This window comes from Chionomys nivalis, chromosome 5, assembly GCF_950005125.1.
Source record: "Chionomys nivalis chromosome 5, mChiNiv1.1, whole genome shotgun sequence".
Lineage (NCBI taxonomy): Eukaryota > Metazoa > Chordata > Mammalia > Rodentia > Cricetidae > Chionomys > Chionomys nivalis.
This window is the reverse complement of record NC_080090.1, coordinates 11,078,214-11,092,748: the sequence shown is the minus strand read 5'-3', so window position 1 is coordinate 11,092,748 and position 14,535 is coordinate 11,078,214. Positions and strand designations below refer to the sequence as shown.

The 14,535-nt window shown below is 41.4% G+C and overlaps 1 protein-coding gene across 4 annotated transcripts in view; it reads right to left on the bottom strand.

Moving 5' to 3' along the window:
• Lpgat1 (lysophosphatidylglycerol acyltransferase 1) overlaps window positions 1-14,535 on the bottom strand; it is a 64,260-nt gene that overhangs the window by 15,969 nt on the left and 33,756 nt on the right. For all 4 annotated transcript variants that reach the window (XM_057769696.1, XM_057769692.1, XM_057769695.1 and 1 more), the window contains 3 exons: window positions 12,938-13,033; window positions 9,589-9,862; window positions 5,924-6,050 (listed from right to left, as the gene is read on the bottom strand). In XM_057769696.1, the coding sequence (XP_057625679.1) occupies window positions 5,924-6,050; window positions 9,589-9,862; window positions 12,938-13,033 (497 nt within the window). The remainder of the gene's footprint in view (window positions 1-5,923; window positions 6,051-9,588; window positions 9,863-12,937; window positions 13,034-14,535) is intronic.

Genomic DNA, 14,535 nt, shown 5'->3' with positions numbered 1-14,535 from the left:
GAAAGCTCACTTTTTTCTTTTTTTTTTTCTTTTTGGTTTTTCGAGACAGGGTTTCTCTGTGGTTTTGGAGCCTGTCCTGGAACTAGCTCTGTAGACCAGGCTGGTCTCGAACTCACAGAGATCCGCCTGCCTCTGCCTCCCGAGTGCTGGGATTAAAGGCGTGTGCCACCACTGCCCGGCTGAAAGCTCACTTTTAAATTACAGAAGAAAACACCAGAACATGAAAATACACACTATATAACTTGCGGATGTCAATAATCTTGGTTCAAAAAGGTCTATTTAGTATTTACTAAATGATATGCATCTAAAAATGAACTAATTTTTATAATAATCAGATAAAATAACTTTTGCTGCAATTCCCAAGTAATCATTAAACCAAAATTCCTAATTTTTGTGGGTGGTTTCTTTTTTTCAATTAGTTGTTTTAAACTGAAGGATATGTGCATATTGTAAAGAGAACCTTAGTAATTTAATGAGAAGTAAGAACTCTGCTAAGTGATATCTGTGTGGAACTTCTTGGGCTGCCTGTCAATCAAACTATAAACACTGTTTTATTTCATTGGTTTTCAGTTTTAGAGTGTTAATATGAAAAAATATGCATCATAATTTATAAAATGTGGTATATAATTTTTCACTTATATGGTTTTTAGAATTTAATTTTAATATTTATAATTCTCAAATATAAGTACAATTAGAGAATTATTCCAAATCTACTGTTATGCATATTGGTTGCAGGGCAGCTACAATTTTAAATTTAGGAAAGACATGAAGGAAGAAAAGAAATTCATCATGCAGATTTCTGGGAGACTCTGTAAGAAGAAGCTGCCTGTATAAAGGCCTGAGGTTTGAACATGTCTGGCGTGTACAGTTAACAGCAAGAAGCTCAAACAGTCCAGAAGAGGGAGAAGCATCGGTGATGAGTCAGGTAGAAGAAGCAGGGCAGACACTGTGCGACTTCGTATGGTCTCAGCTACACATTGATATCATCTAGATTTCAAAAAAGACCACTCTGGGTATTAGATGGAAATGCATGCTAGAGGGACATCTTAATCACTATTATACACCATGACCAAGGAACTCTTAAAAAAGAAAGCATTAAATTGGGGGCTTGATTATAGTTTGAGTGTTATTCCACTTATCATAGAGGAGAGCAGACAGACATGGCTCTGGAGCTGAATCACAGTGGGTCTAGAGAACCTCCAGTGGCACACCTCCTCCACCAAAGCCGCACCTCCTAAGCCTTCCAAGCAGTTCACCACCTGGGAACCAAGCGTGCAAATATATGAACCTATTGTTCATCCAAACCACCACAGGGACAAAGGTGAAAACCAGGTGAGCCACTGAGAATAGTTATCTAGAAGACGGCTAGGTGACGGTGACTAGAATAGTTATCAAGAAGACACTGTCAGCGTGAATAGAAAGAGCCAGATCCAAGACTCATCTCTGCATTTAGAACCAAAAGATTCTGACTAAATGGATATGAGATGTGGAAGAGAGGAGCCAAGGATGACTCCAAGATTTCTTTTGTTTCCTCTCATGTGTATGTGTGTAAGCGTGTATGTGGACACATATGTGTAAGTGTGCATGTGTGTTCATGGGGAGGCCTGAGGGTGATGTCATAGGTCTTCCTCAATCACTCTCCAGCTTGTTCACTGAGGCAGGGTCTTCCACCATAACCAAGAGTGCAATGATAGCACAAACCAGGCTAGCCAGCCTGCACTAGGGATCCCAGCTCCCTCTCCTTGTATTATATGTGTTTGGATTATATGTGAGCTGCCATGATTGGCTTTTCCCATGTGCTGGGAATCTCTAGCCCTAATGCTTGAATGGCAATTACCTTAACTACTGAGCCATTTTTCCAGCATCTCTGAGATTTCTTATCTGAAAACTGGAAGGGTAGGTGCTGCCCCTGATAACCGGAAGGGAAAGATGCAGATGTGGATGTACATGCAGACACAAGGTCCTAAACTTACAGAGACAACTAACTCATAAACTGTTAAGAATAAGTTTACTTAGGATGTGAACTATTGAGGACCATTAGGAATGCAGGCTGATGAAGTAAACTGAGTAATGTAAGCAATTCCTTACTTTGCCCCTGGCATTAAAATGTTTCAGTTTTCCACTGCAGACAAAACTGTGCCATGACTTCTCTTTGCTGGCATGGATTCATTCAAATTAGATTTTTGGGCCATTTGGATTATATTTTCAATTGACAGGTCTAAAAATAATTTGCCTTGCAATCATATTTCAAGTAGAGGATAGTTCACCAAACAGATTTCAAAGTAACCTTTCACTATTCCTCTGTTTAAAGGAACTCACTCTACATTAGTGGCTCTCAGTAATCAGTCACCTACATCTCCTGATGAATTAAAAAAGAAGATATTTTAGTATGTAAAGTTTTGTAATAATATGAAGGTTTGAGATATAAGGATGAAAGTTTAAGTGAGTCATGAAGGTTTGAGTATGTGAAGTTTTTACGAGATCTAAGATGTGTAGGTGTAAGATATGGGGATACATGAAGGCTTGGGAAGAAAGAAAGAAACAGGGTATGTGGAATGCAAGTTATTGGGATAGGTGAGGCAAGTCATAAATGTCTGGGGATGAGAAGGCTAAGTAATGATCAAAGAAAGTGACTGGAGGCACATAAAAGAAAGAAACATTTCAGATTTCTTTCTATTCTGCTGTTACATTGAGACTCCAAAGACTACTAATCTGGCACCACTATTATAATAGCCACAAATAATAATAATGTTATGTAACTTTGTTTCTTTAAGGAGGTTCTTTTTTTTTTTTTTTTTTTTTTTTGGTTTTTTGAAACAGGGTTTCTCTGTGGCTTTGGAACCTGTCCTGGAACTAGCTCTGTAGACCAGGCTGGTCTCGAACTCACAGAGATCCGCCTGCCTCTGCCTCCTGAGTGCTGGGATTAAAGGCGTGCGCCACCATCGCCTGGCTTTTAAGAAGGTTCTTAAAGGCTTCAGAAGATCAGCTTGAATTCTTTTTTTTAAATATTTATTTATTATGTATACAATATTCTGTCTACATGTATGCCTGAAGGCCAGAAGAGGGCACCAGACCTCATTATAGATGGTTGTGAGCCATCATGTGGTTGCTGGGAATTGAACTCAGGACCTTTGGTAGAGCAGGCAATGCTCTTAACCTCTGAGCCATCTCTCCAGCCCTCAGCTTGAATTCTTTAACACATTTAAGTGCCACCAAGCTGCGGTTGTTTCCCCAACAGCCTATTTCCTTAAAGGGACACCTCTTTCTCTTCCTCTCTGAATACTGAAACTCCCCTTTCTCAGCTACCAGGACCATGAACCCACCATAAAATTGTTAAAAACTACTTAACTTCACCTTTGTCCCTGTTCCAACAGGTTTCACATAAATTACAGACACTTCCAGCAGATCCAGCACTAGCTCTAGCTGTTTTCTCGGAATCTACATCCTGGTCCTAGCCTCAGATGCTCCTGGATTTGGCCGTCATTGCAGCTTTTTGAGTCCCTAACTAGAACACCCTAATGTCAGCAGGAAGTAATGAGATGATTGCATCACCCCTTATCATTCATTTATTATCAATAAAAAGGCTGGAATGGTAATTTTCTAACCTAGCAATATGGCTGAGCTGTCTCTTTAACATGTGCTATAAAAGAAATTACTAATGTTGGTAGTGCTGCTTTGCTAGACTTACTACTACTAGGAGACATGCATGGGTGTAATCTACATGGGAAGTAGAAAAAGACAAGATCTCCTGAGTAAATTGGGAGCACGGGGACCTTGGGAGAGGGTAAAAGGGGAGGGGAGAGGAAGGGATGGAGGCAGAGAAAAATGTATAGCTCAATAAAATCAATAAAAAAAATTAAAAAAAAACAAGAGAGAAAGGGGCCTCACTCCATCAGTTTATATCATACACACACACACGAGAATGCTGCATTTTGAAACTTTGATTATAATCAGAAATATCTCACCCTTGTTTAAATTAGAAAAACATAACAAATATGTGAAAAAAAATCAAACTAAAACATCTGTTCTTTATCCTCAAATGGTATCTTACTGCCTTATAATGAAGGAGAAGTTATGCTGGCCCCTGGCCAGTCCGGGGTCCCTTGGCTGCTGTGTCATATGCAGTCTGCAGGCAGGTGCAAAGGTCCCTTAAAGAGACTAGCTCCGCCCACTCCTGCTCTCTTCTTTCTGCTGTTTTCTGAGGTAGGTCTCTGTGTCTTTCTTTCTCTTCCTTTCTCTCTGTACCCTCCCTTTCCGTCTGATAGCATGTTTGTCTCCCCACCATGGGATCTGCAATCCCTCCTCACGCCACGTATCATTACAGCTGTGGCTGACAGAGCCTCTTCCTGTGTATAGAGTAAATGTTTACTACTTTATGAAACATAAAACCTTTGCTGGGCATGGTGGTACATGCTTCAAGTCCCAGCACTAGAAGCCAAAGGCGGTAGATCTGAGTTCAAGGCCAGCCTGGTCTGCACAGCATGTTCCAGGAGCTATGTAGAGAGACCCTGTCTCAAAAAATACCCAAAAGAACAAAACAAACAAAAACACTTATAAAATGGAATAAAAATAATGAACATTTAACCTTTTACCTTATATATGAACTTCCTAATTTGTTAATATAAATACACTACAATCACCTAAATTTCAATTACCCCCTCACCCATAAAAAAACTAAAAGTTGTAACATTTTAGTTGCAAAACTTAAGTTTTAAAATTTTCCCATCTGTATTTAAAGAACGCTGAGGCAATAATCTAAAGCACATACACAGGCAGACACGTCCGCTGCTGCTGACATCATCTAAAGCACATACACACGCAGACACGTCCGCTGCTGATGACATCATCTAAAGCACATACACACGCAGACACTCCCACTGCTAATATTATAGAATTTGAGCAGTTTCCTCTTGTTCTAAGGGCCTTTGTGGTAGCTGTGCTCCTCAAGTCTGTCGATGTGTGTTGTGGCCTCAAGCAAGCAGAGTAAAGTTAAATGGCTTATAAAGTGGCCAAATCCACACACAGACCATTAATGCCAGGCAAACGCCTTCATATATTTACACAAAACTCCCCCAAAAGTTTGATATAAAAGAAGTTAGCACAAAATATCCATTAAATGTTTTTGCTGTTATTTATGCAATAGACATCAGCATAATCAGATTAAAAATTTTAAATGTAGCGGCTGGAGAGATGGCTCAGGGGTTAGAAGACTTGCTACGCTTGCAGGGATCTGGGATTCATTCTCAGCACCCATACTGGGCAGCTCACAGCCACTGACAGATACACCTCTGACCTTCTGCAGTGCCTGTACTCATGTGCGCACACACACACACACACATGCACACACACACACAAATTTAAAAAATTTATAGATGCAATATACCTGAATTATCATGAACATTCAGGAATACAGTGAAGGTTAGTGATTTTGGAAAATTTTCGTTTCTATTAATATATGTCTATTTAACCCCATGAGTCCATTTATCCTTGATGCTAACTCTTTACAGTACTGTCACTCAAGAGTGTCAGGCAACTCAATAAACACAGTGTCACGGGACACGGGTTTTACAAATATTTATCATCAGTGAAAATAACTACTTTAAATGAATTTTTATATGAATGATTCGGCACAAGAATGATTTTTTATTTCTTATAATTTTTTTTTTTTTTTTTGGTTTTTCGAAACAGGGTTTCTCTGTGGCTTTGGAGCCTGTCCTGGAACTAGCTCTGTAGACCTGGCTGGTCTTGAACTCACAAAGATCCGCCTGCCTCTGCCTATAATTTTATTTCTTATAATTTTTATATAAATAATTTTATTCCTTATAATAAATATAAATGTCACTATTTCTACTATCTGGTTAATATAAAACACCCCAAGTGCCCTGAGGTAGCTCTGTTAGACATACTGAGTCACAGTACTGACCTGTAATGAACATGAGTGACTGTTGGCTTCCTGTATCCAAGGATCCAGGTCTGAATATCTATTGGCTCGGCATTGGGATAAGCTATGGTTGCATCTATTATCCACTGGAGGCCTCTTGATTTGCATTCTGAAGATAAAGAAAAAGTGACTTGAGTTGGGCAAGCTTTCCTGTACCTGCAGAACAGAATTCACTGAGCAGCTGGAGCTTCCTGACGCACGTGGTTTGAGGTAAGAGGCAGACTTTGCTCCTGCTGTTCCACAGTGCACTTAGCATACAATTAAGGCACTCTTACTATAAAGCAGATTACTTCAAAACAAATAATAGAGTACTATTATTTATTAAACATGCCTCATTCAAATCTTAGGTAAATTATGCACTGGCCAGGTTTCATTATATATTATCACTCCTCCACAAATCAGCCCACGGAAGGTCAGAAGGTAAAGCATACATCATAAAAATGAAAAGCAGATTTCAAAACCAAATCAATAAATATATACAAAAGTCATGATTTATAACGGTAATACTTAGGGGACATTAACAAATACAGGAAATGGAAATAAAATTAAACGTGTTTCTACACACATTATTATTGGCTACTCTTCTTGTTTTAGCAGGCATTACATAAAAACAAAGCACTTCAGCAGGAACGAGGAGTAGCCACAGTTGGGGAGGAGACAGGAAAGTACTGTTTAGATCGGCCCTTCACACACTATTTTGTTCTCATCCATGAATATAAGAGTGAGCGAGAGTGGAAGGACTCCCTCCCAGAGAACACTGGCTTTCAGTGTTTTAAAGTATAGTTATCTGTTCTATGGGTGAAGGCTCTAGACCACCTTCCAGCCTAAAGCTAAATTGTATTAGGAGTCAATAATATATTAATTTTCCTTCTTAGGAATTAAAACCAGCTTTAAATACCTTAAAAGATTTTAGAGCAACATTCTGAATGGGGATCATTTGTAAGGAGGAACAATTTTTCTCTGAGCATGGTGGCACATGTCTGTAATCCCAGCACTTGGGAGACTGTGGCAGCACAGGTCCAAGGTCAGCTGGGGTTACATAACTTTGCCTCGAAAATCAAACCAAATCAAACCAATTCAAAGCATAAAATAATTAAAACAAATGAACGAATGGGCAGAGAGAAGGGCAGAGGGGACAGACGTCAAACATGGTGAAACAGAGCACAGTTGGCAGCTCATCCACAGTCATTACAAATTCTCTGAACTTTATGTTTAGAAATTTTCATGATGAAAGGAAGTGTAAACAGCTCAGGAGAGTTCAGTTCAGGGTGAGTTATTATACAACTCATCAATAAACAAGCAGAAGATCCTGATACTTTTAAAGGCCATCAGGCAGAAAAGAATTCTGACATGTACCTGGTGCACACACTAAACACAAAGGTAGGGTTTACGTTCATAAAGGATAAAATACTAATGAATGTGAACACCACAGAAAACAGTGGAAAATGTCAAATATAAAAAAATAAAAACCAGCTGGGCGGTGGTGGCGCACGCCTTTAATCCCAGTAGAGGCAGGCGGATCTCTGTGAGTTCGAGGCCAGCCTGGTCTACAAGAGCTAGTTCCAGGACAGGAACCAAAGAGCTATGGAGAAACCCTGTCTCGAAAATCCAAAAAAAAAAAAAAAAACAGTAAAATACTTTTCAGGTATTCTGATGACTTAAAATTTAAATATATTAACTATGGATAAATAATAAATTCCTTTCTTATAATAGGAATCATGGCTATCTGAAAGAAAAGTCTCTTTTCTCATTCCTAGGCAACTATTAACACATTGTCCTTTCTTTGAAAGCTGAACTACCCTGGGCACTGCCTGGGTGGACTGTGCAAACAGCAGTCTTTTTAATGGGACTAATTATGTTTGGAAGACCTTTGCTTCCAGCTCTGGCCTGCAAGACACTGCCACAATGTCTCTCCGGCAGGGAAGCTACTCTAAACTTTCCTTTCTATTAAGAGACTCTTTCAATTTGCCTTTTTAATAGATGATGAAAGATTAAGAAAGCTGACTGCCAAGCAGCTGCTTGGAAAAAGCCAACGAAAGGGAAAATGCAGTGCAATGTCCTGGGCATTAATTCTACATCTGCTCTGTACAGAATCTGAGACATTTCTGAGAGCCACTCATTTCAACATTTATTTAAATAATACCAAAAGAATTTAAAAATGCTATTAAAGAAACTGGCCTTGTGAGTCTCTCTGAGCTGCTTATCAAACACTTTTGAAGATGCTCTTGCTATTGCAAGCACAGCTCTGTGAGACTTCAGAGCTTGCGTGCCCAGGGAGCTGCATCACTGAGCGTTGCTTACTCTTTCTTGGCTATTAAAACAGTGTATGTTCATGACCTTAGAATTCTGGAAAACGAGCCACGCTGTACAGCTCATGGGACAATCTCTGCTAACATGCTGGTGTCTGTCCTGTCCCGCATTTCCTGCTGTCTGATACAGTATTTTCACAAGACTTGTATGCATCCCTCCCACACACCCTGCACAGCATAAGTACTTTGCCAGGCACCCAAACTCTCCATATGCAGCAGCTGCATGGCTGTGTTACACAGACCTGTGGGAATTTGTTTACCCATTCTCCCTTTGGCTGGTTTATTATATATAAGCCTGTGACAAATTTGCATTACTTATATTTGGATTATGATTATTGCTTTTTGACACAAAGCCTCATTTTGTAGCCTAGGCTGACCTAGATTTTACTGTAGCCTAGGTTGTCCTTGAACTCAACGCAATCCTCCTCCTCCTCAAATTCACCAGTGCTGGAGTTACTGAGGTTGTTTCCTTTTGATAATTATGTAGTAGGATGACTGAGTTGTTTATTAATACCTTAAGGGTCTTAAATACTGACAAGTTACACTAACTTTGTTGCCTATTAAAACAAACAAAACCTTCCAGATTTAGTAAATAAAAAGTAACTTGCATCATTAGGGGTAGAAGTCGCCCTGAGTAACAGCACAGACAGGCAAACATCTCTGACTATGCAGTGCCACCCTGAGTAGTAACAGCACAGACAGGCAAACATCTCTGACTATGCAGTGCCACCCTGAGTAGTAACAGCACAGACAGGCAGGCATCTCTGACTATGCAGTGCCACCTTGAGTAATAACAGCACAGACAGGCAAACATCTCTGACTATGCAGTGCTACCCTGAGTAGTAATAGCACAGACAGACAGACATCTCTGACTATGCAGTGCCACCCTGAGTAGTAACAGCACAGACAGGCAGACATCTCTGACTATGCAGTGCCACCCTGAGTAGTAACAGCACAGACAGGCAGGCATCTCTGACTATGCAGTTGTAGTTATTTTAGTGAGCACTGATTAAAGAGACAAATAAAGAGATAATAACCTCATCCTCTCCCGACTTAATTCTAATTGTCAAAAGTTATTTAAACTAAGAATCAGGTCAGACGTAGTGGCACAGGGCTTTAATCCTAGCACTCAAAAGGTAGAGGCAGGTGGATCTCTGTATTTGAGACCAGCCTGGTGTACTACATAGTTTCAGGACAGCTCAAGACTACATAAAGAGGACCTGTCTCAAAAACCCCAACCCAAACAAGCAAACAAAAACCTAAAACAAAAAACAAAAAAGCATCGGAACTCTAGAAAGCACTTCATTAAAACAAGACAAGAGATTCTAAGGCTCTTACCTAGGCCTTTAGCATCTCCTCCTGCTGGGCTTCCATTTTCCTGCCGTGCTACAAGTGCATTCAGGATAATGCTTGTTGCCCCAAACCTTGGCAAAGTGACATGTGTAAGAAATGGCAAGTTATTCTTCTTGGCAAATGCCTGGCTTGTTTCTCTCCTCTTCCGGAGGAAGCCCCCTTCAGGAAACAAAACAATCCATTTTCGATCCCTGCTCCTGTAATTATGTTCTAGGTGCTTCTTGAGAACCAGCAGCTGTTGGTCACGATAGGATCTTCCCTAGAAGATACACACAGTAAGGACAGGCACAGTTGCAGTTAAAATACCGAGATTAAGAAGGAACAACTGCTTCAAAACCGAAATTCAACCACAGGACAGAACAGTGGTTTCCCCCAATTATTTCTCTTTTTGACTACTCGGACTTACACCAAGGAACTTCTTCCTGGAGAAAGAGCAGTTCAGCAGGTTGGTGGCCACACAGTAAGTGTCTACTATTTGCCAAGTACAATCCCAACACCAGAAACGGGAGTACACAGGAGACACTTGGAGTGTGGAGTTTGCTACTAGGAAACTACGAGTGTGGAGTACAAACCCCACTGGGGATATGTTTTAGGAAGGAAAGAAGAAGAAGGAGGTCAGGAGGAGCGAGGTGAGCTGATGTTAGCAAATAACTAACAGATAACATGAGGGAATGAGCCACACAAAGGAGGAAGGCAAGATGCTCAAAGTGACAAGAGCCAAAAAAGATACAGGTCCAAGGTGGGAACATGCCTGATATGTTGGGGCCTGGTGTTGGGCACGCACCTTTAATCCCCGCACCGGTAGGCAGGCAGGTGGCTCCCTCTAAGATCAAGACTATCCTAGTCTACCTAATGAGTCTCAGACCAGGACTGTGTAGTGAGACCAGAAAGAAAGGGCCTCAGGCACGGGGGTAGGTTTTACTGCTTTTTGGTTTGTTTTATAAGTGTGTGTGTGTGTGTGTGTGTGTGTGAGAGAGAGAGAGAGAGAGAGAGAGAGAGAGAGAGAGACAGAGACAGAGACAGAGACAGAGACAGAGACAGAGAGCAAGCTTATGTACACCATTTGTCTACAAATGCTCAGGGAGGCCAGAGTGTCGGATCTCCAGCGACTGGAGTCACAGGCGGTTGTGAGCAGTCTGACATGAGTTCTGGGATGGATCCTGGTCCTCTGCAAGCGCAGTGAGGTCTCCTACCTGCTCAGCTTCCTCTCCAGCCACCACAGCGATAAGCCTGCTTTAAATGCAGAATCGCTGGAGAGTCTGAGGAAGGGAGGCAGTGTCTTTCTTATGGGTTAGCCCAACTCTGTGCAGCAGCCAAGTTCTGCTGGCTTTGTGATAAAAGAAAGGCTACTGGAGGTGAGCTAGGGAGCTGACCACGTTAGGCTAGATAGAGTGTATCCTTGGAGAAAAAAAAAAGATAGAAGCGGGAAATCCCTGGAAGCAGACAGCAGGACGATAGGATGAACTGGATCTTATTTGTTGAGAGAAGAGACAGGATGGCCTGGAGGCTCAAAATGGACAGCCAGACAAATCTACTGGAAGGTCCCAACTTCCAATCAGTATCAGAAGTCTCTTCCCTCTTGGTGTGGTTCAGTTGGCATAGTTACAAAGTTCCTACAATAATGAATGAGCTTTCTGCCTTCAGATTAAACATATCACAAATTAAAAAACAAAGATTCTTAAAACTAGCTTATTGAATTAAGATTATGACTAAGATAGCTTTAAAATTTTCTAGTACTGTATATAAATATAAAACTTATATAGATATAATACATATATATGCACATACACACACACACATATATATAGATATATACTTTTACTATTCTTAGAAGATTTTGTTAAAAGTAGCCTGGTAGCAAAGTCCCAAGCAGAATTTAAAAAAAAAAATTAACTTTTTTCTTTCTTTTGAGGAGGGTCCCACTGCTAGGTAGAACGACCTTGAAGTCCCTCCCCCTCCCCCTCGGCATCTAAGTGCTGGGATTACAGGCGTGCACAACACATCTCACTAAACTAACACCTTTTCTACCACTCATTCCCATGTTACAGAATTTTACTGCTAATCTCTGAGGGGAAAGCGTTGCTTTTTTAGAAATTAATTTTCAGTTACTCTGAAATAGACCTTATGGATTCAAAACTTTGACTGCCGTTAAGTGGAAAAGATTTTGGAGGACACACTGTTCATTTTTACTCCCCAGGGCAAACTGGGAACTAGACCTGGTGCTTGAGGCTCGCCACTGACACCAGGGCTCCACTGCTCTACACGCGTCATTTCTAGACGTCACCGGGAAGGGACTGGCTGGCTGGACTCTGGACCCTCCACAGGCTGCTGAGATTTCTGCTACTTGCTTCTGTGCTTTCTACTTTACTTCTGGCTTACATCTGAATTTGTGGTTCCTCAGGACAGGATTTATTTTACTTACGGTATTAAGTACCACGTGCACAGGATCATATAACAGAGTAGAGTTGTTAAGTACATGAACACGGAGGAACCATGGCCTTGCTATCCACAGACGTGTTTACATATGATGCTTCCCTGCTTTGGAAGGAATTTGTGTGTGATGCTAGCGTGGACGAGAAGACTGCTGCACGGCAAGGCCTGCTGACTGGGGAGGAGGCTGTGACTGTCGCCCTGCATGACCATTCCTGGAGCTTACACACACCCCTTCCCACGTCACCTCCATTCATCTGACACATATGCCAAAAATTATGTTCTCCTCCAAACATTTTCTGAATTTACAAAAATCTGATGCACTCACTTGTCTTACTATGAATTCCCTCAACATTTCATATTATTATTATTATATTTATTTACTGATTAAAAATCTCCAGTCAGGTGGTGGTGGCCCACGCATTTAATGCCAGCACTCAGGAGGCAGCACGTGAATAACTGAGTTCGAGGCCAGCCTGGTCTACAGAGTGAGTTCCAGGACAGTCAGTGATACACAGAGAAACTCTTTGTCTTAAAAACCCAAAAAAGAAAAAACAAAATCTCCCCTGATAACTGAGGTATCTCCGGTACCACACGACAGGACATTGCAAACAACAGTAATAGTAGAAGTTAGATAATGTCAGCGCATTCATAATAAAATGATCATGAGGGTAGCAACAGGCACTGCTTTGGATGCTGCACATGGTTAACTTCACTTAATCCCACAACTGCTGAGGGAGACTGTCCTTGTTTCCATGTGAGAAGCAGAGATGCGGCAGGTGCTGATCATACACATCCAAAGTGAGATTCGAAGGAAGCACCCCAGACCTGAGAACTGAGTCTTCTTTCACAGGTGACACTCAGGTCCACCGTCTCAACACAGAGAGCAATGTGCGCCACCCACCTGCCTTATAAAGAAGTCCCCATGAATCAGAGAAACAACTCCAAAGTTTGTGTACTTGAAAATATGATCCATCAGCCACATCATCTGGGCGACAACCTGAAATATTGAAATACAAGACATGGTTAATTCAGTGTTGGAGATGAGAAACTTGCTACTATGTAGCCAAGTCTCCATATTTTCAATATAATCACCCATTTTAATTAGTAACTATTTTTTATTCTTTTGACAATTTCTTAAGCATTTATGTAATTTCTACTCCTCAAACTCCTCCCTACTCCCTCTCAAGTTCATGACCTCTTCTTTTATTATTACTATTACATATATACACAGCCTGCCGAGTCCATTTAGTGTTGTAAATATTTTAAATTTAATGCTATTTCTACAAACTCAGTAGTTACTAACAGAGTTTATATGAAAAATTACAGGTCTTGATTCCTAGTGTTAGAACACTAAGTCATATGCACACATAAAAAAAAAAAAAAACTAGGGCTGGAGAGATGGCTCAGAGGCTAAGAGCACTGACTGCTCTTCCAGAGGTCCTGAGTTCAGTTCCCAGCAACCACATGGTGGGTCGCAACCATCTATAATGAGATCTGGTACCCTCGTCTGGCTTACAGCACATACAGACAGAACACTGTATACATAATAAATAATCTTTAAAAATAAATCAAACTGCCGGGCAGTGGTGGCGCACGCCTTTAATCTCAGCACTCAGGAGGCAGAGGCAGGTGGATCTCTGGGAGTTCGAGGCCAGCCTGGATCTACAAGAGCTAGTTCCAGGACAGGCACCAAAACTACAGAGAAACCCTGTCTCGAAAAACCAAAAATAAATAAATAAATAAATAAACAAATAAATAAATCAAACTAAAACTGGCCTGGTGGTGGTACACACCTTTAATCCCAGCACTCAGGAGGCAGAGGCAGGCAGAGCTCTGTGAATTTGAGGTCAGCCTGTCTACAAAGTGAGTTCCAGGACAGTAAGGGCTACACAGAGAAACCCTGTCAAGGCAATACAAAGGTCCAAAGGAAACATTATAGGTGCTGCCTTAATTTTCAGTGAGACGACCACCACCTTTCCTAGACTGGACAGCTCACAAACATCAGAAGCCCCACATGTGTAAGAGAATAGGGGCTGAGGAGATGGCTCAGTTGGGTCTCAGCACTCACGTCAAAGCCACGTGTGGAGAGTACTCATGACCCCAGTGCTGGGGAAGGGAGAGACCCTGTCTCGAAGAGTAAAGTGGAGGTAAATGAAGAAGACAGTTCACTTCAACCTCTTCTCTACCTTTCTCTGTGTGTGCACACGCACGTAAGCACACACGTGTGGAGGTCAGAGGACAATTTTTAGGTGTCAGTTCTTTCCTTTATCACGTGGGTCCTGGGGATAGGGCTCAGGTCATCACCTATGGTGGTTTGAAAGAAAATGGCCCCTGTAGGAAGTGGCACTATTAGGAGGTGTGGCTTTGTTGGAGTGGGTGTGGCCTTGTTGGAGGACATGTCACTACTGGAAGTGGGCTTTGAGGTCTCTTATATGCTCAAGTCACACCCAGTGTGAGACCACTTCCTACTCTCAGCTCCCTCTCCAGCACCTCTGCCAT